At 37.0% G+C, this 21,474-nt stretch overlaps 1 protein-coding gene across 2 annotated transcripts; it reads left to right on the top strand.

Moving 5' to 3' along the window:
* Positions 1-921: 921 nt before the first annotated feature.
* Positions 922-20,217, top strand: GUF1 (GTP binding elongation factor GUF1). Of its 2 annotated transcripts, XM_064418284.1 has the most exons (17): positions 922-1,161; positions 2,293-2,404; positions 3,364-3,512; positions 3,708-3,788; positions 4,449-4,526; positions 5,339-5,422; positions 5,876-5,940; positions 7,746-7,949; positions 9,440-9,579; positions 10,727-10,850; positions 11,220-11,352; positions 12,724-12,867; positions 13,758-13,891; positions 15,770-15,871; positions 17,846-17,965; positions 18,850-18,886; positions 19,873-20,217. In XM_064418284.1, the coding sequence occupies exons 1-17, from the start codon at positions 1,033-1,035 to the stop codon at positions 20,008-20,010; spliced, it is 1,974 nt and encodes a 657-aa protein (XP_064274354.1). In that variant the 5' UTR covers positions 922-1,032; the 3' UTR covers positions 20,011-20,217. The 2 variants fall into 2 exon arrangements, with proteins under 2 accessions (XP_064274354.1, XP_064274355.1); XM_064418285.1 differs by lacking the exons at positions 922-1,161; positions 2,293-2,404; positions 3,364-3,512; ... (2 more) ...; positions 5,339-5,422; positions 5,876-5,940 and adding an exon at positions 8,291-8,436 and having other exon boundaries at positions 7,810-7,949.
* The last annotated feature ends 1,257 nt before the right edge of the window (positions 20,218-21,474 follow it).

Here is a 21,474-nt window from a genome sequence, read left to right as displayed (position 1 = left end):
CAGTGAAGACGCTCATCCCTTTAGGAATGACAGGACTGCTATGCATTGGTGTTCTCTGCTATTGCACACAGGTAAGCCAATACCTACAGTGCATCCAAATTAATCTGTGTGTAGTAAGGATAATGTTTTTCTCCAAATACAGCTCCTATACTCATATGCCTGCTCTGGATCTCTCTTTACTACCCAAATTCCATGGGATCAATCCAGCAGTGAACTACATTAGCAAATTCATTACTGCACAAACCTAAGTCATTTTACACTCCTGCTGTCTGCACTACTTATCACTTTCATGCAGCCTTTTGAAACCAAATCCTTCTAACCTAAAAAGGAGTACGAATTTTATACTGATATCCTGAAATTAAACCTCCTTTAAATGATTTTGCCCTAAAACTTTACTGTCTTGCTTTATTTGGCACATGTCTAGAACGCGAATCTGATTAAACATTTGCAGTTTTCTTAGCTAAGTGCTCTGCTGGCACTTCTGAAATATTTTACATAGCTACAGCTGAAATCTTAATTAGATTGAGCAAAAGAGAAAGGAGGAGCCAATATATGTAAACAGAACACTGACCATTGCCTGCACGTTTTCCAAGGGGTGCGAAACACCCTTTGGTTAATGCAAACATTTCTAGAAAAAAATAGCGAAACAAACGCCGAAATAGGAAAGACACAAGCTAGAAAAATATCTGGAAGACCCGCAAAGACTGTGATGAAGAGTAACACACGGAAAACGCGTCTGAGAATACAGCATTCTTCTGCTTCCAGAATTTAACACAGCACAACAGCCATATGCCAGCAGAGGCAATAAACCCGTCGGCAGTCCCAGCAGAGCAGCAATCCCCGGCAGCACCGTCCCTCCCTCCTTCACACCGCCGCCCCGGCAGCGCTTCCGCCGGATCACAGCCGCCGCCGCCGCCTCCCGTCCCGTCCCTTCCGGGCCGCCGCGGCCCGTGGCGGGCTGGGCTGAGCTGAGCTGAGCGGGGCTGGGCTGAGCTGAGCTGAGCGGAGCTGGGCTGAGCTGCTGCCAGCGCCATGGCCCTCGCCGGCAGGGCGGCGCTGCGCTGGGGGGCACGGCTGCCGAGCCCCGGCGCCGCCGCCCCGCTCTGCCGAGCGGCCTGGCTGCCCGCGGCGTGCGGGCGGCCCTACAGCTCCCGCGGCAAGGTGAGTCCGCGGGCAGCCCCTGCGCCTGGCCCAGCCGCCTGCTGCTGCTGCTGCCCTGGGGCATGCGGCATTGCCTGGCAGCCGCGCTGGGTTACAGGATGAGAAGGATGCGTTTCTCCTCAGATCACTGAAACGTGTCAAGCCCTGCCTTGCTAAGGTGTAGGGCTTGACACGTTTCAGTGGTCTCAGTTCCAGGCACAGATTAACAGAGCTTGGAGAGAAGGATATGCTTAGTAGTGGGCACAAAGAATGCAGAATTCACGGGCCAGAAGGACAGAGCTGCCAGGAAAAGGAAAGAACTAACAAATCCAACTCAGAGGTGTGCAGAAATCGGCTCTGGCTGGGTAAAAAAGCACTTCTGGCTGGGAGAGACCACAGACCCAAGAAACTCCCTGACTCAAGAGAAAGAGACCATGCTGGCTAATGAGCATAAGAAATGAGGGAATCATTTAACCAATAGAATATGAATTAAAAGACAACTATGTAACTTTTAGGCAGTGGATATTAATGCCTTTGTTTTCTAAAATCTATAAGTAGTATAAAGTTTTGATAGTTGTTTGCTGGCTTTGTGGATTTTCCAAGTGCCCCTTTCTGCATAGAACTGTAAATAAATAAAATACTTTGGCTTTTGTGTGTGGATTGGCTTCTTCCACACTGTCGCATCCTTTTTCACTGTTTGCTTGCTCCTTATGATAAGGTCACAACTGGCTGAGTCTCTAGGTAATGGCTCTGTATTCATACAGTGCTTGTGAAGAAGGATGGCCTTAATGGCCCCCTGAATCCAGTTTTCTTAATCCTTTAGTAGTTTCACCAACGTGAAACTGTAAAACAGAGTTTTCCAGCTCCCTATGTACATAAGAAGTTAGTACCTTTTACACACAGTCCAGCATAGTTCATGATTGTTTAGTGATAAAAGAATACATGTGTCTATATGACTAAAGTGAAATGCTGATATTTTAAACAATGGTGACAATTCAAGCTTTTGTATCTCTGTATCTTTTGTATCACAAGAACCTGTGCTTCTTCTAGAGAAAAATTATTTAAAAAATTAATTTGGTTTTATAAAGGCCAGGTCATATGCTGTATAGAGACTGTAACCTTGATTTATGAAAAGAAATTCCTGTTTTTCAGGAAAAAATAGATATGTCAACGTATCCTGTTGAAAGCATTAGAAACTTCAGTATTATAGCTCATGTAGATCATGGCAAAAGTACACTAGCAGACAGATTGCTGGAAATTACAGGTAAGCATTCTCATTTTATATTACCTTTTCTTGACATGGAAGGTAGCGTCTTAAGTTTCTGTACCATTGATTATTACTAAAATTTCTAATATTTTTGCAAAAGTATTGCTAATATTTTTACTCTTAGTGTTGCTTGTGCTTTTAAGCTCTCAGTTGTGTAGTGTTGCAGATATATGGACTTTGTTGTTGACATCTGCCTATACGTAGGCATAAGAAAGTGTGTACTTCGTTTAAAGAAGTCCATATATTTGAAAGACACTGAAAAGGATTTTCAAGATGTTCCTTGTCTCAACATCTTCCATGTTCAATATGTCACTCCTGTCATTATAACCAGTCATCCATTTAGAACAGTACATGTTAAATTTGTGATGTTTGCTGCTGGTGGTTGAGGTGGGACAGAAGGGGTGGGACTGTCAACACCTGAGAGTTCTGGACTCTTATTCAAGGAGGAATGAAACAAAACGAGGGAGAGAAACTTCTGATCAAAGTTATTTTTTGTGATTACCTCCCATGTATCACTATGAGCATTTTTGCCTGATACCTGTGGTAGAATGGGATTTTTAATTCAGGTCTTTCACTCTAGGCTAATGCTCATCTGGGACTTGAGATTGATCTTAGAGCTGTGGGCCACTCCTCTTCAGTGATAGGAGGGGAAGTTTCCTTAAGTATCAAAATTATTTACAATTCAAGGGAATTTTTGCTTCTTCGTAATCTCTTAGGTGAAGCATTTTATCCTGCTTATTCAGGATAGTATTTTATGTAACTTTATTGTATAAACTTTATTTGACAAATGTAAAGAGTTGATGCACTGTTTTGTTTTTGATGGAAAATCTTCGTTTAGCTTAATTGTATGGGAAAACTTCATTTGCTCTTGGTTAACTTTTGGTCAATGGCATTTGTAAGATTTGTGTAGTAAGTAAGGTAATAAAGCTTTTTTTTTTTTTCTTTCTTCTTTTTAGGAGCAATTTCTAAAACTGACCGTAATAAACAAGTGCTGGATAAACTTCAAGTGGAACGTGAAAGAGGAATTACAGTTAAAGCCCAATCTGCATCTCTCTTTTACAATCATGAAGGAATAAACTACCTCTTAAATCTTATTGACACACCAGTAAGTTAAATATAAACAGTGTTGAAATCACACAAATCTAAATGTCTTTATAGTTAAAAGTAGGAGATTTCTGGCTTTCTGTGTTTATTCAATTCCTCTTTCATAAGAATGTGAACTTAGATACAAATGAAAACAACATAGTACAGAAATCTTTGCAGAAATACCTGAAATTGTAAACATTTGTTTTCTCCATAGGGCCACGTAGATTTCAGCTATGAAGTATCACGGTCACTATCTGCCTGTCAAGGTGTCATACTTGTAGTGGATGCAAATGAGGTGTAGTACTTAATTCTTGTTTTCTATTTAGTATTTTAGGATTTCCTTAAGCTAGAGGGAAACTAAGTTGTGGGTGTTTTTAATTTTTTCTGGCAGTGTTTTTGCCCCAGTCTATGTCCATGAAAGGATTACACTGCAGAAAAAGAGTAATGGGATTTTAGAGCAGTTGCATATAATCAGTCACCTTTTATTTATCCATCTCCTAAATTAAGGAGTTGATAGAATAGCAGGCATTTAAAGGAGGTTTAATTTCAGGATATCAGTATAAAATTCGTACTCCTTTTTAGGTTAGAAGGATTTGGTTTCAAAAGGCTGCATGAAAGTGATAAGTAGTGCAGACAGCAGGAGTGTAAAATGACTTAGGTTTGTGCAGTAATGAATTTGCTAATGTAGTTCACTGCTGGATTGATCCCATGGAATTTGGGTAGTAAAGAGAGATCCAGAGCAGGCATATGAGTATAGGAGCTGTATTTGGAGAAAAACATTATCCTTACTACACACAGATTAATTTGGATGCACTGTAGGTATTGGCTTACCTGTGTGCAATAGCACACAGGCATTTAGGCATCCTAAATTGTATAGTATGCCTAAAAATACTCCCCAAAGTCACACGAAAACTGAGAAGGTTTCTGTGTTAAACTTTACAGTGTTATTTTCTAGGGTATTCAGGCTCAGACAGTGGCAAACTTCTATCTCGCCTTTGAAGCACAGCTTTCAATAATTCCTGTCATAAATAAGGTAACATTTTTAGCATTTTCTATTAAATACTTGGGTTGTTTAACTGTGTATAGTGCTGATCAGAAATGCAACCTCGAAGAGAAGTACATAACAAAGTTATTTATCAAAATGTTTGCAGGATTTAGATATAACATCACTAGGAATTTTCTGTATTTGCCGTTTGTGTAAAATTTTACAGTAACTGCTGTGAAATTTTTAAGTGAATAAAATACATTTAGATATTTTAAAAATGTAGCACTTAAAGACATGCTTATTGGTGGACTTTGCGATGCTGGGTTTGTGGTTGGAATTGGTGATGTTAAAAGTTCATTGATATTGAAGAAATGACATGACTAGGAGCTCAATATTTAAAAAGTGGAGTCTTAATTTTAAATGAAATTCCAAGTGTTATTTTCTATACAGTTATTTTCTAGACAGAGGGCTGTGTTATTGGAATCACAAGATTAATTACTGCTCAGCTTATGTTAAATGCTTTTTGTAGATTTATGTTGTACTTAGTTTAATATGTGATCCTATAAACAGTGTAGGTAGCACTTAATGATATCAAATTATTTTGTAAACTAAAGATTTTTACCAGCTCTTGGAGAAAGGTGTTTTCCCTAATGAAACAAGCCAAAACTAGACTGGTTGTGGACAGGATCCTCCCCAAAATCAAGGAAGCCTTTGTAAAATGAATATTGATCTTTTCCTAAAGATTGACAATATTTACTCATAAATACATAAAGGTTCTTTGCTGTACTTTTGAAAGCTACAGTACTGGATGATGTGGGAGGTGTGATTTCTTGTATATTTAGCAGTTTGTTGTTTTACAGATTGACTTGAAAAATGCAGACCCTGAAAGAGTTGAAAAACAAATTGAGAAATTGTTTGATATCCCTACAGATGAATGTATAAGGGTAAGATTTCTAAGTTTTATAACATGGCTGATAATATAAATTTGTAACATGTTGTACACTTTGTGCATGTTGTAAATTAAGGGAGTGCTGTCTGCCTCTTCTTGTCTGAGAAAGACAGAAAGACAGAGAAAGAAATAAGAATTTCTTTAAATTTGTTTCCTATAAGAGTGAAGAAAATAACCGTCAGCTAAAAATTCTAGTATTTTTTGAGTAATGGAATCCAGGATTTTAAATTATTTCTCACTATCAATCCATAAATGGTTTTCATTTCTGTCATAAAAATAATTGCTATTCACAAAAGAAAAAACAGTATTTTTTATTAAAAGCATTCTAAAGTATCCTTTTCAGTGCTTTTATGGGTGCTACCCAAACTGTGTAACTAAGTAAACATGACACTATTTAACTAATAAGTGTAAGATATGTCTTATAAAGTTGTTGTTGGATTTGTTTTAGATTTCTGCTAAACAAGGAACGAATGTTGAAAAAGTTCTTCAAAAGGTCATTGAGAAGATCCCACCGTAAGTGTATTTAATTATGTATCTAATTAACCATATAAAGTAATTAGAAAATCATGAGTTGCATTTATATGGTATTGGCAGTAGTTTTACACTGAATATGCATCTCATTTAAAGAAAACATTTTATAGAGAGATGTAGAAGAGCCAGAAGGAAAATAGTGTCTTGTGCTTAAACAGGAGAGGTGAATTAATCACCAGTGAGGCTGAAAAGCTAAGGGACATTTTCTTTAGCTCTGTCTTTACCAGCACTGTTGGGCTTTAGGCCTGTGGAGCAAAAATGCAGGTTGATGCACAGACCCACTGTCAGCAAAGAAGGAGTTGGTATGTGAACTATTACAGGGGCCTGACCCCTGTGCATCCATTGGCCCTGACAGAATCCACCTGAGGATTGTAGGAGAGTTGGCTGTGTCTGTGCAAAGCTGCTCTTCGTAATCTTTGAGAAGTCGTGGAGATCAGGGGACATCCCAGAAGACTGGTACAATGCTGATGTCCAATTTTCAAGAAGAGCTTAAAGGAGGATCCAGGAATTTAGAGGCCCATCGGTCTTACTGCAGTCCCTGGAAATGGTATGGGACAAATCCTCCTGGGGGCTGTGACAAGTCAGATGAAGGAAGTGAGTGGGAAAATTGAGCAGGGATTTGCCTAGGGCGTATTGTGCTTGGCAATCCTGATCACCTTCTACAGCACAGTAACCTGCTGTGTAGTGTGAGTGACACTGGCAGCCTGGGTTTCTCTCTACTTGGATCTTTAAGGTTTTTGATAAGGTTTCTCACAGACTCCTGGAGAAACCACTGTGTTACAGTCTGGAGTGTCATGGGAACTGTCTGACAGGCTGCACCCAGATGGTGCTGGTAGATATCTCCTTTTCAGACTGGCCACACACAGGATCTGCCAGGGTTCCACATTGGGTTCAGTTCTGTTTCTCAGCATTGTAAGTGATCTGGAAGTTGGGATGTGTACCCTAGTGAAGTTTGCCAGTGATACCAAACTGAGAGGGGAAGTAGACACTTCAGAAAGGGGAGCAACTTTGCAGGAAGACCTAGATAGGCTAGAAAACTGGGCTAAAAAGAATCTTATGAAATTCAATAGAGGCAAAAGTCGTGCACCTGGGAGTACATAATTCAGGAGCACGGCACAGGCTGGAATCTACCTAGCTGGGGAGCAGCTCTGTGGAAGTGGACCCGGAGGTCTTTGGGGACAGCAAAGTCAAAATTAGTGAACAGTGTGCTGCTGCAGCAAAGAAAGACAACAGCATGCTGGGTTACCTCAGGACATCAAGGACAGGGATATCAACAGCAGAGGTGAAGTCCTTCATCCACTCTGCTCTGTGGTGGTCAGTCCACACCTGGAATACTGTGTTCGGTTCTGGTCCTTCTGTGCAGAAAATGTGGACAGGCTGAAGAGGGGCCGCAGAAGGGTCACAGAGATGATCGAAAGACTGGGCAGCCTGCCCTTTGAGGACAGGCTGAGAAAAATGGACTTCTTCAGCCATGAGAAAAGAAGGCTTAAGGAAGACCTTTTGCTGTGTTCTGGTATTTAAACAGTAGCTACAAAGAGCTATTGGAGTAATCTCTCCAGGAAAGTGGTGGATTCCCCACCATTGGACACTCTGGTTTGTTTGGGCAGGGTGCTGGGCCATCTTGTTAAGCCCATGTTTTTGCCAGGAAAAGTTGGATCAGGTGATACTGGAAATCCCTTCCAACCTGGTAGGATTCTTTGAAAGTGTTTGGGGTGGGCATGCTTACTCACTCAATATTGAATGAAAACACACTGCATAATATATTGTTCTCATTCTTTTGGTGACAGACCCCAATGTAATACTGCTGATCCATTGAAAGCCTTAGTATTTGACTCTACCTTTGACCACTACCGAGGTGTCATAGCTAACATTGCACTCTTTGGTGGGGAGATTGCAAAAGGACAGAAAATTGTGTCTGCACACACTAAGAAAAGATATGAAGTAAATGAAGTTGGAATTATGACTCCAAATGAACAGCCAACACATAAGCTGTAAGTAAAAACTTCTTAGAGTGGAGCAGGTCATCTATTGGGGTAAGCTATAATGTCCTGCATTTCTGATTTTTGCTTTGAGAGGTAAAAACTCAGAGATGTCTAGGTTTTTTGTTCTTATTCTGTGGTGGTGGGTTTTTTAATAATTACTGATTGCAATTTAATGCACTCTATCATTTTTTTATTTTGGGCACGCTGAGGCAGAAGGTTTTAGGGAGTGCTTTATGGGCATTGCTGTGGGAGGAATCCATTATCTTCTGTAGTACATAGAACATCTGGACAGCTAGGTGTTTAAAGGCTAGTGTTCAATATTCTTATTCAGCTGTCCAATTTATTTCTAGGAACTGCCTTGTTTGAAAGTGGAAGGGAATGGGGCTTCATCTTAGTTATTGCTGCAGCATATTTTGAGGGTGGAAAACTTAAAATCCATGAATGCAACAGCTTCCAGAAACTGGCTTCTCAATGGCAGCAGTGGGAAGAAAATCAGGTACTTAGCATTAGTGGAGAAGTTTTACCAGTTTGCAACCAAATACATGTTACTAACTTTACTGGGGGCATTCTCAAGTTACATTACTGTGTCTGGTGGTTGAACCCAGCCAGCAACCCAGCCAGCCCCCTGCTCACTCCCCAGCCCTTGCAGGATGAGAACTAAGGAGGTACTTGGGGATTGAGATAAAGACAGTTTAAGAAATGAAGGGGGAAAAAAAATAAAAACAAGTGATGCAAAGACAGTCCATTATTCACCACCTTCCAAAAGCAGACTGATATCCTGCTAGTCTTCAAGTAAAAGCCTTGTAAAGATGACACGTCTTTTGTATTGCTAAGCATGATGTTCTGTGGTATGGAATGCCCTTTTGGCCAGTTTGGGTCTGTTGTCCTGGCTGTGTCACCTCCCAGTCTCTTGCACACCCCCAGTCTGTTGGCTTGTAGGGACACAGAGAGAAACCCAGAGAGCCTGTTCAGCAATACCTAAATATTGGTGTGTTATCAACACTTGTTCCAGTCACAATTCCAAACACAGCTCCATACTAGGCTGCTTTGAAGAAAGTTACTCTATCCTAGCCAAAACCAGTACACTGTGTTTTACTCAATATTTACCACGTATTCCCCTCCTATTAGCATAATGTGCTGATGGAAAGTGTTTAGTTTCATCTCACTGGTTTATGAAACTTCCTCTGCTGGCAGCTAGGAACTGTTCTGGGTTCTTTGTCTTAGGAGCTTTTCAAGGGTCTAGCTCCAGCTTTTAAACTGAGAGCAAGACAGTATTCAAAATCCATAAATGTACTGTTCATCTGTAACAGAAAAAGAACTAGTTGAGACTGTTCACAACTCAGAGGTGAAACAACTTAAATCTCCCTTCTGGACTTTGGATATGGGCTTTTAAGGGGGTGATTTATTTGAATTTCTGGCTGGGCTAAATCAAGCAGGAAAAATAGTAGAAATGCTGCTAATGCCAACAATCATATCCATATAATAACAATTTTATTTAGCTATGCAGGACAGGTGGGTTACCTGATTGCTGGAATGAAAGAAGTAACGGAAGCCCAAATAGGAGACACACTGTTTTTGTATAAACAGCCAGTGGAGCCTTTGCCTGGCTTTAAGTCAGCGAAGCCAATGGTTTTTGCAGGTGAGGAGTAAATCAATATAAAGTGGAGTTACTTTTTTCCATTGACAGTAAGAGCTGTTAGAGCTTTTAAAAGAAGATATGTATATTAAGAGTTGGGAGGATTAGAATTTTAGCCGAGGTGCATCAGTTATGTAGATTTGTGTGTTTTCCCTGTGACTTAACAGGATTAGTAATAAATGCTGACTGGTTTTGCATGAATAAACACAAACATGATTATTGTTTCTAATGCCAGTAAACTCTTAATAGCTGGAAAAGAAGGCTTGAATTTTAAAAAAAAAGAGGGAATTATTCATCGTGATAATCAGATTTCTGTAATTATTGTGTTGGTTTTTCTTCTTTTAAAATTTAGCAGCTGCTTCATTTTTGTTTAACATGGTAAACTGCCAGAGCTAATATGCAGATGATCCTGTAAAATATTTGACTTTTTGAGCTTGAATAGTTCCATTGAGCTGCTGCAACTAGCCTCAGTAACTACTACAAATGCTACAGAAGGTGGCTTTAGAAAAAATCCTGTAAATAATTTTCTAGACCTGTTGTGAAGCAATGTGTAAAACTCACTTGAACTGTCTCATGGAGACTAGGCAGTCTCTCAGTGACTGTTGAAAAGTCTAATCTTGTAAGTAATGTTTTTGTGTGCATGTGTGTTGCTTTTTGATATAGATGACATTTTCTGAGCATACAAGGATGTGAGAAGTGATCCAGTAGAATCTATTTCAGACAACTGTTTTTATTAATTATGAAAGAATAGAGAAATATTTGGAACTTTGAAATGATGCTTTTTATTTTTCACTCACTCTTAGCTTTGAGGGAACATCTCAGTGGAGTCTATACATTTACACTGCAAAACAGTGGTTATACTCAACTGTGAATCTTCCACAAATGTGAAGGATTAGATGAGTACAGTGACCCTACCATTATGGTTTAGATGTTAATTCTGAGGTAATCTAAAACATTTTTATGTTTTGACTAATATTTTTTGAGGAATAAAGAATCCTCATGTTGTTTTTCACATTTAAAAACTGATGGAGCAGAAAGTAACTATTCCTGATTTTATTACTCTGTTAACTGTAAGTGGCATATTTGAAAGCCAGGTACACAATAGCTAAAGCTCTCTGTCACATCATTTCTGTTTAATATATTTTGACAGGAATGTATCCAATAGATCAAACAGAATATAATAATCTCAAAAGTGCTTTGGAAAGGCTGACGTTGAATGACTCCAGTGTAACTGTTCATCGTGACAGTAGCCTTGCTTTAGGAGCTGGATGGAGGTAAGGTTTTTGTGCTGCTTTCTTATTTGAAACCATTCATAAGTTGAGAATGCATGTTTAAGTAAACTGAAGGTAGAATTAAACTTAATTCAAAATTAGAAACTGTAATTCAAATTAATGATAAAGATCAATTATTTCATTTGATTTTCTTACATTCTCTGTTTGCACAGAGAATGAAAATTCTTGTGATTAATAGTTTTTGTTCTCCAAGCCTTATTCAACTGTAGGATTATTTGGACCCTTGAAGGTTGTTTGCTCTGCCTGATATTGCCATACTAGCACTGTAAGCATGCTGGAGAGTGAAAAAGACCACTGTGAAATTCCAGGGGATACACAAATGCTTTTACCAACAGGGTATTTATTTTCCAGATTGGGTTTCCTTGGTCTTCTACATATGGAAGTCTTCAATCAGCGTTTGGAGCAAGAGTATAACATGTCTGTTATTTTGACTGCACCTACAGTTCCATATAAAGCTGTTCTTTCCTCAGCAAAGTTGATAAAGGTATGTTAAATTCATTAAAAATTACGGAAATATAATAAACATCTAGAGTCTCTTTTTAAATCTAGGCTAGTACTGTATTTTATAGTAAGCATTAGAAACACTAATTTAAGTATTACTTAAATAGTTTTTAATTTTCTTAAGGATATTAACTGCTCTTTCCCCTTTCATTTCAAGCACTCTCTTTTTATGTCTTATACTTTCCCTTGAAAATGGATGTATAGGACACATATCTTGCTGTATTCTTTTAAGTATTTACTGACTGGACTGCATTAAAAGCAGGTGAAATAATCTTCCAGGTTATATCCATCAGAAAACATGAACATTTCTAGGAATAGCTTGTGATGATACTCTACATTGGCAGGGGCTGGTGAAAGAAAGTGAGATTTTTTGATCACAGTTAAATGGGTATGTGCTAACTTCATTAAACTGAGTGCAAATAGAATTATAGAATGTGTTTGAGTTTTAGAGAGAGAAAGAGGTAGACTTCGAGCACCTGCTGACAGAGGAGGCTGCAAATTGACTGGCTGACTGTTCTGTAAATTCCTAATTACTTGTATAAGAAAGGTTTCTGTACTTGCAAGGTGTGAGGCATAGACCTTTTTATCTCTCTGGATTTTATTTTTTTCTTACTGAGGCAGTATCGCAGCTGAATGAAGTAGTTGACACTTTTGATCTGTGATTCTGGGCTGTTGATGTGGGATTCTTTTCAAACAATGCTGGAAGTTGGGTCCCTGTCAGTGGAAATTATGTAATCACTTGATTTGGAGGAGAGAGAAGTTGCATTTACACAAAATCAGCATAACCTTCCTTTTACCTGGGAAGGGTAACTCCAGCCCTTACTGGGATGTTGGACTGGAAAAAGTAGGTAATGAAAGCACTTACATAGAAATCAAAAACTTCATTTCTAAATCCACTTCAGCATGTAAGGGAGCCTGAACCCAAAGTTCTACTTAGGTAAGAAAGTCCCCACCACTGAACTCTAAAATATTTAGAGCGGGTCTTCTGTTGAAGCTGTGTAATAATAACTTAGAGGATCAGGATGAAGTAAGAAGGAAGGTCCTCAATTTACAGGGGAGAGAGAGACCCAGAAAGATGGATTGAAAGGTTTTTTGTATTTCTATAATTTTCCAAGCCAAAAGCTAATTACTGCATAATGATATTTAGGGATATGCTGATAACAGACTTCTATATGTTTTATAAAAATCTCTTCTAAAATCATCCTTGGTTTAAACTTGGGTTGCATAATGCACCAATGTTTTCAGGCAATATAAACATTTTTTAGCATTTTTTCAATGCTAAATTTGTCTCCTTTGCTGTTAAATTTTACCTACTTCTAAAATGACAATATCTGGTTTATTTGTTTGTTTTCAGGAGTATGGAAATGACCAGATTACTATTATCAACCCTGCTCAGTTTCCTGATAAACTTTCAGTATCAGAGTATTTGGAGCCAACTGTTCTTGGTACTATTGTAACACCTCCTGAATATATTGGGAAAATAATTACCTTGTGTCAGGTTGGTGTATAGTTTTAATTTTGTCTTTTGCATTTTTAAGCTCTTCACCTCATACTTAAAGTGAAGATACAAGATAGTATGATAGATATTACTACGTAAACAGTATCTTTGAAGTAATTATTGAATACTTTTGAAAGATAAAATAATTTTTAACATTTTATTTGTATAATTCTGAAGTACAAAATCCATAAACTGAAAAGTTAATGATGAAGTTCAGTGACAAAAAAGTGCTTGGTCTGTACTAGACTAATTCATAGCTAGTTCTTTTCTCATGAAAGAATGGAGTCTGCAGCAGGGGAATAAGATGTATTGGTATTTTTAGAAGTATATTCATGGGAATACAACTTCTGCCAACACTTCTGAATATGTGTCCATGTGCTTTTTTCAGTACTTCCCTGAAAGTAAATTTAGAATAGCGATGGCCAAATTTGCCTAACTGTATTTGGAATACTTCTAATTGAAAATGTTTTAACTGCCATGCATCTTGTGTTTATATTATTTCTTCACAATATTGTTCTTAGCTTTTAACATTCCAAAATGCATAATACAAAGCAGCACAGTAAAGAATAAAATCTCTTGCAAAGAATTTCTAAAATAACTTTTAAGAACAGCCTCCTGGGAGGAAAGAAGATGAGCCTTCAAGTCCTACTGTGGCAGCAGTTAGCAGAAGCTATTAAGGATTTCAGGAATTCAGCATTAGTTATCATCTCTTCATTTGGTACAATGTTGCAGTTTGTCCTGGGACTTCAGTGCGCTGCCAAAAAGAAAGTTACTTTGGGGCTTAAGTACAGGAATTCTCTTGTGTAGCTTGCTTGCTGTTCATTTTAATTTGCTTTGTATGTTTTTGTAGAAAATTTCAAGGGAAACTGAAACAATTTTTATTCGTCTAGGATCGTAGGGCGGTCCAGAAAGATATGTTGTACATTGATGAAAACAGGGTTATGCTAAAATACCTCTTTCCTCTGAATGAAATTGTGGTGGATTTTTATGATGCTCTTAAGTCTCTGTCTTCTGGCTATGCAAGGTAACTACCTCCCCTGTTCCCCCTTCTTCTCCTCCCACCCTGGACCCTGAAGGTATGGTAAAAAAAGGCCTGAGGAACAGCTCTGGAAGGGCACAAATAAAGAATATTGCTTTATGGTGGTGCTGCAAATCTAGTCTCTCTCACCTTGAATGGATTAGATTCACTGTGAAAATGGATGGAAATAAGTCTGAAAAACATGAAACGTATATCACTACCTAATAATCACTGTCTTTGGCAATGCGTGTATTTTTCAAGTGCACCCTTTGGAGTGGCACTGGCTCATCTATATGAGTAAGAGCTAAATGGTCTGTCCTTGTCTGAAGTGACACTGTACAATTTTTTCAATGGAATCACTGAAATTGTACTACTTACTGTATGAACTCTCTCTTGGCGGAAAAAGGAAAATAACCACATTGATTATTTAAAGCTAGTAAAAACAATGTGGTATTTTAAACAAATGGTATTTACTTTACATACATACTTTATTATGTGAAAAAAGAAAATAATGTGTATTTTGAGACAGAATTTTCTGTTATGGGTGTCTGCTATGAATTCAGAGTCTAGTACAGTGCTCAGATGTTTGTGAAGAGCCTTTGTGAGTTTAATGGAAGTGAAAATGCTGCATGGTGATGAGCTTGTGCCCCAGGAGGCTCAATTGCTCTCACAAACCTGGTATGTTGAGATGTCATTAATGGGATATGTTACACAACAGGAACTGGTATATCTAATTACAGTATTCATTTTATAAACATGAAAATGCATTTTATTGAAGGACTGAATTTGCTTTGAGTTTATGTTTTGTTTAATTATGTCATATAAATGTAAGTAAGACATGTCTTGCCCAGATTTATATATATATGCAGCAAAAGCATGAACAAAAGTGGAGAGGCAAGGTAGAAGGAACAGAGGGATGGAAATTTTGAATTTCCTCTCTGGATCTAGCTCCCCTACTACATAAAACCTAACCTGTTTATCAAGAACCTATCTCATTAGCAGAATTCTGCTGGGTTTCTTTTGATTCAGGGATGATTGCCAATGATGTTGCATTATCTTATTTCTTTATCAGTTTTTATTTCCTAATTGGCTCCTTAATACAGCTTGTGTATGTAGTGCTCTCAGTAATCATATTTCTGTTATATGGATCCATTCACACATTTGTGGTTATTAAGCCAACAAAGATAGAAGTACTTTGAAATAATCTCAAAGGATTATCCCCCCCCTGCTTTTTCTGTTATTTCAGATTTGACCCCATTACAGTAATACTGATCATCCTCCACAATTATACTTACACACCATCTACCTATCTATCTATCTGTCTATCTATCATCTGTCTATTGCATGCATCACCTCTAAATCTCTTCAATTTTAAGAATTTTTGCTAACTACCACACAGACAGCAAGGTCCACACCAACCTACCAAAGAAGAAATCTGGTTTGGAAACTAAATGAAAAACTTAATTGTCAGAGACGGTGATAATAGGGATCACATATAACGTTTGTCAAATGAGAGGATGAAAAGGAGACAGTCCTGGATTGGTGTTTGATTCCTGTGACGTTCAGGACATTGAGTTCAAAAGCTGTGTCGAAGGGTTCTTTAAGACTGCATTGAGCATGTAGATTTCTAATTGCTCATTAGATTGGAAAGACATCCTCGAAGTCAAGATGACCTCTTTCTGCATTGGAGGGGACATTACGTGCAGTACATGTCTAGTGTGAAGATGTACTGAGAGACAGACTACTAAAAACTTTACTCCCATTATATTAAAAAGTTCAAGTGTTTTATTAAGAAATATGTCTATAAAATCTATGAAACAAAGAATACAAAATACAATTTATACAATATCATGACTAATTTTCAAACTGCTTTTATTTTTTTAGTTTTGATTATGAAGATGCAGGTTACCAATCAGCAGACCTAATCAAAATGGATATTCTTCTAAATGGAAATCCAGTTGAAGAACTGGCAACTATCATACACAAGTAGGTTTACTGGATTCCTTACTCAAAAGGAATAACAATGAAAATATTGTCTATTAATAGGACTTCATGATCTTACAGTCTTTTCTGACCTAAGTGATTATATGATTCTAAATTACTCTAGGTGTATGTGTTACAAATCTGTTTGAAGATTAGCATTTTAAGATTTTTCCATATGACCACCTTCATTATCACTGAAAAAGAAAATAATTTTGTAGTATGAAAATTAGGAAATAATAAATAGCAATTTTTTTACTTCCCTTTCTCAGCTTAAGTTCTAGGTATCATAATTTTGTGGAAAATGTAAGGCAGAGAGAAAGAAATGCAAAATGCCGATCTTCTAAAGGGCTGGAAAAATTTTATTTGCAGACCATCTGGAAGATGCCAGATGAATAATTTATGATGCTTAATACTGACAAAAAATTATTTTGTTCTCCCAGTAATTCCTGTTCCATAGAATTCTGTTGTTTCCTTGTTTCCAGACAGAGTACCAGGAGAATGTAAATATTTACTGTGTGCAATTACCTCAGATTTTTTTTTGCTAAAATGATTCCATTGCTATGACCATTTCAGGCATTAGAGGTGAAAATAATGCCTTTCCTGTTTCCAGCCTGTCCCCTATCTTCTCACAAAGTTTTTACAAGGCTCCCTTCTGTAACTTCAGCATTGCTTTCCAATAATGCCTACTTTTGTGGGTTTTTGGTTTCCCTTCTTAAAATACTTGTAGTTTCTAAATATTTGTGTATTTTTTTACATAACTGCAATCTTGAAATCCTTAGAATGCTGTAAGTCCAGAAGGCTGACATAGAAAATAAACCCCTTGCCATGTTCAAAAGGATCATGGGGCTGAAGGGGAATAAATGTCTTGCATACAGTTGCTAGTTAATGCATTTCTCATAAGCATGCAGTGTTCAGCAATCTACCTGCATCTCCTACTCTGAAAAGATGCAGAATGGAGTGGGCTCCCTTGTAAAAGTTAGTTATAGCTTTAACATGTATTTTTTTATCAATTTAGCTTGTACCCTCAACTGTTTTACTCACTAAAACTGACAACCTTTCTTTTGGTTTTAGATTTCAGTTGGTTTTTTTTTTTTACAGCTCATATTTGCAGTCATTTTGCTCTTGCTGCAGGTATTCTCAGTCTTCCCACTGTAAAAACTGCATCTGTAAGAATTATGCTGAATTACATTTATAGAGAAAGAGATTACTGTAAGCTTGGTATTAAGATAGTCATCATTTGTTCTTACTGTACAAGTAAATATATGTGCCTCTTTAAAGTGTAATGCTCAATGAACATGACTTAAGTACTTCATGTTTAAACTGTTTGTTCTATAGAGGTAGCAAGGAGTCACATTTCCACTACCTGAAAACATGTATGTTGGTAAAAATGTCTGCTATATATGGGTATTTTTATATTTTTAAGTATTATATATTTTTAAGCCATTTCTTTCTAAAAGTATCTGAAAGTATCTGCTAGTAGCTTCTTTACACCTTTTGGTTTTTTCTCTTTCCAAAACCTGAAGCATAAGCAGATGCTGAATTAGTTAGATAATTTTTATTAGCAGATGACAAGAGTATGTTAATTTATGTTTTTTCTTGTGATATAAAACCAGACTTTGAAAGCATTCTGCAATATGTATATTTTGACTGCTTGGGCCTACAATCAATGAAAATTCTCCTTGACCTAGTTTAAAATTTCACTTGAAACTGTGGCAGTATTCAAAATGTCTTCATTTGTGATGGATAATCAGGGTGTTTTTATAAATACTTTATATGATGTTATATACTGAGGTTAATACAGTGTTATCACCTGTTAGTATGAAACAGGTGACATACAGAGACCACTGATTAGAAGTAAAATTTAATCTGATCAGCTTATCTTCTGAGTTAAGAAGAGAAAAACCTCTACTAAAATCCTTCAATCAAACAGTTTGATTTATGGATATATTTTTAGTGTTGCTAATTTTTTTTTTTCAGTGATAAAGCCTATGCTGCTGGTAAACTCCTATGTGAGCGTTTAAAAGAGACTATTCCTAGACAATTGTTTGAAATAGCCATCCAGGCTGCCATTGGCAAGAAAATCATTGCAAGAGAAACGTAAGTCAAGCCTTTTTATTTCCCTTCTTTTTTTTCTGTCTGTATTTTGAGATATATAAAATACAAACTTGTGAAGTCTTACCTAGTTTTATACATTAGAGGACTTTGATTTTACTATAAAGTTGTATTTTTCTTGACACATGCTACTTGAAGAAAAAAAACACATTTGACCAGTGACTATTGACTAAACATTTTGAATTAAATTTATACAAAGAAATTGTATTTTTATTTTAGATTGCTTGGGGTCAGAATTGCACTTAGTGTAACTTCCAACACATGTGTTCACTTCCTCTTTGGCAGTGGAAAAAGTTTCTTACTACTGAAAAAAATTAGCTAGTTGTGGAATACTTTGCTGTGAGAGTCAGCAAAAAAACAGCTGATTTGTGCTGTTCCAAAGGAAATATGTTGCAGCTGAACACAAAAACATTTTCCTAGCACACACTTCTTCAAAGCAAACTATTTCCTTGATGTGGTGTTTCTCACCATATTTTTCTGTTGCTGTTTAAATAGGATTTAAATAGTGGTAAAATAATTAAAGGTCAGAATTCAGGCAAGAGGTGCTGTAAGAATTTGTTTTTATACATGTATATACACATGGATGTAACACTTCTGTGAGTCATAGGAGAAATTCCAGCTAAAAAGCCAAGACTGTGATTTCTTTATGTACATATTCCATGCCCTAAGTGATGCTTCTAGAATTGAAAACTGAATTACATCTTCTGTTTAAAGCTTCATATTTTGTACACAAAACCTGAAAATGTTATGATGGCAAAGTATCTTACAAAACTAGGAGAAAAACAAGTAACATTTTAACAACTCAAGTACTGAGCTTCACATGCAGATGTTCTAATATGTTAAGGTGTATGTGTTATTTTATTTTGCAGGCTGAAGCCTTACAGAAAAAATGTTGTGGCAAAATGTGTAGGTATTTTTTTCCCTTTTCTTCATGTTTCTGACATTTGTAAACTTTAAGAGTCCTGCTAAGATGATATGCCCATCTCTTCCTAGAAAACCAGCAAAGACATACTCTGCTTGTGCTCCTAAGTGTCTGTGGAATTCTAGCAGATACTTTTAAGCTTTTGTTGTAAAATCCAACTCTTGTAATCTCTTGCTGCAGTGGATCAGATAAAATAATGGCATTTTCAGTCCCACACTTTGAGTGTGTCTGTTTCATCTCCTCATCATTTTCTAATAGTTGTAGGCACACAAAATGTGTGTGTGTACACAGGCATATAGGTAACTTCATGTTTCCTAGATTGGTTTCCAGGTGTTAGAGGGAAATATAAATGTGATTGTGATTAAACTTCTACTTAGGTTTGGAGTAATACATTGTAATAAAGCTTTAATGTGCAGTAGTTGACTATGGACAAGACACAACAAAGCTGTTGGAAAACTGTGACACCTCTTATTTAGCTCGGATTTACCTCTCTGAAGTGAACATATTGCAAAATATTAAACAAGTGTCCCTTTCTCACAGCTGCAGTAGAATTCTGCTAAGCACAGCTGTGGGATGGTGACTGTTCAATACTGTACAAGGGTTTAGGTCACTTTTCTAGATGTAAGCACCTAATGCTAGTCAAGAGGGCACAGTGTATCTGAGCTGGTATCCTGCTTCTATTCCAAGGGGATTTGGATGTACAGTGTTGTCTAGTGTCAGCCAGGCTTACAGAAATGTATATATTTAGGTAACAGAGTTTAACACTCAATTGTCCAAGTTAATGTGTTTATTTGCTTCCTTGTTCTTTCTAACTACTGGCCTTTAGGCCAAACTATTTGGAGTATAAAGTAATATTTTTGTCAAAATATGACCAACCTTTCTGACTATTTTTAAACACTTGAGTTTTGTGTGGTTGGAATGTACTTTAGCTGCAGTTGTAGTTTACACTTAGTACTTTTTTTTTTCACAGTATGGTGGTGACATTACAAGAAGAATGAAGCTTCTGAGGAGGCAAGCAGAAGGCAAGAGGTTGATGAGAAAAATTGGCAATGTTGAGGTTCCAAGAGATGCCTTTATACGTGTTCTAAAGAGAGAAACTGACAAATAGAGATCAGTGACATCTGATCTTCCAGATCATGTCAGCTTTTTGCAGACAGTAGCAAAGTGAGCTAATACAGGATTTATCACTGTGAGAGGGAACATACTTGACTTTAAATGGTATGAATTTACTCTGTGTGGGAAGATGAATTGACTTAAAAATGTACATATATTTGTAGATTATTATGAAATTAAAGTTACTTGACTGCATCTAAAAGTTCACATTATATTGTTTTTTTCATTTTATTACGCTGTTTTCTTACTTTTAACACTTAAAATGTACATAATTTTGGGGTTTTTTTACATTGCAAGTCTATATATAGAGAGGAACCATATGGCAAAAAGGTTGTAGAAATCATTTAAAGGTATGTATAGACAAACAATGTTGTGTTGGTTTGTTTTTTTTTCTTTTAAGGTTTGAACTGTTGACACAAAAGTATCAAGCTGTTTCCTGTTTCACTTTCTCTAAAGTTGCTGTTGTCAGGAAATTGTGATGCTGGGAAACCACAGATGAAAAAATCAAAACTTTAAATTTACCACGCTGTTTATTTTAAATGAGTTAAAGTGTGTAAATTTACCATTAGTTCAGCCTAGCTGTGCTCATCTCCAGGGAAATTACAAGTTTTCATACATTAAAACACGGGATCTGTAACTGGTCTACTAGTAAGGCCTTAATTCAGGCCTTAAAAAAATTATTTACCATGAAGGTCTGGTTATAGCATATCTTGGTGTAGTTGATGAAAGTTTGTCAGTGCATTCCCTGTTAAATGCTGCAGTGTAGTGTGCGTAACATGAAGTGTTACTTTTGGAAGTGTTCACAAAGCAATTATAAGTTAATGACCCTACTATATACTGTATTTACAACTCTTTACCCACTTCCAGAAGCTTTTAAGGTGCATTAATTCTTTTGATCTTCAGGGACTAGTTTTGCTCTTCACAAATCTTAATTTCGTTATTATATATTTATTAAAGAATAAATTGCTAGTCATACCTACTAAAGTACTCAATCACCAGGAAAGTCTGCCCTTAAATTTAGGCTTGTACCTACACTTCAATCATAAACTAGTTTTATTTCAGCCTGTGTACAAGGAGGAATTGGGAAAATCTTTGGAGGGATAGAATGGAACAGGACATGTTCCCTTTCAACCTGTATTAGTTTCAGAGTGTAGAAAAAGGGGAGAGGGAATTCTGATACTTTAATAATTTGTTGGGGCTTTCTTCTCTTTGGTTGTGATTGTTGTGTTTTGGGCTTTTTCTTTTATTTGAAGCTGTTTCAGGTGCACTGAAAAAACAAAGACTTGGATGTGAACAAGGTACCTTTATTCAAGGTACCTAAGCTGCTGCTACTGACACTGAGAAAGGAAGGATGCTGTGGATAAAGACTCTCTAACACATTTATTATTCCTCCCTTGTAAAAACTAGCATTTAAGGAACTACAGCTGCAGGGAGCTAGGAGCAAAGGAGCTAAAACAAG

This window comes from Passer domesticus, chromosome 4 (assembly GCF_036417665.1).
Source record: "Passer domesticus isolate bPasDom1 chromosome 4, bPasDom1.hap1, whole genome shotgun sequence".
Lineage (NCBI taxonomy): Eukaryota > Metazoa > Chordata > Aves > Passeriformes > Passeridae > Passer > Passer domesticus.
The sequence above is the reverse complement of the archived record's forward strand: the minus strand, read 5'-3'. Positions and strand labels throughout refer to the sequence as shown.

What these genes read in the sequence shown, in the direction of transcription:
- GUF1 (XM_064418284.1), top strand. Translation starts at nt 1,033, where the DNA reads ATGGCCCTCGCCGGCAGGGCGGCGCTGCGCTGGGGGGCACGGCTGCCG. An exon ending in TAAATCTTATTGACACACCA is followed by an intron (nt 3,513 to 3,707) that starts GTAAGTTAAATA and finishes TTTTCTCCATAG; the next exon opens with GGCCACGTAGATTTCAGCTA. An exon ending in GAACAGCCAACACATAAGCT is followed by an intron (nt 7,950 to 9,439) that starts GTAAGTAAAAAC and finishes AATTTTATTTAG; the next exon opens with CTATGCAGGACAGGTGGGTT.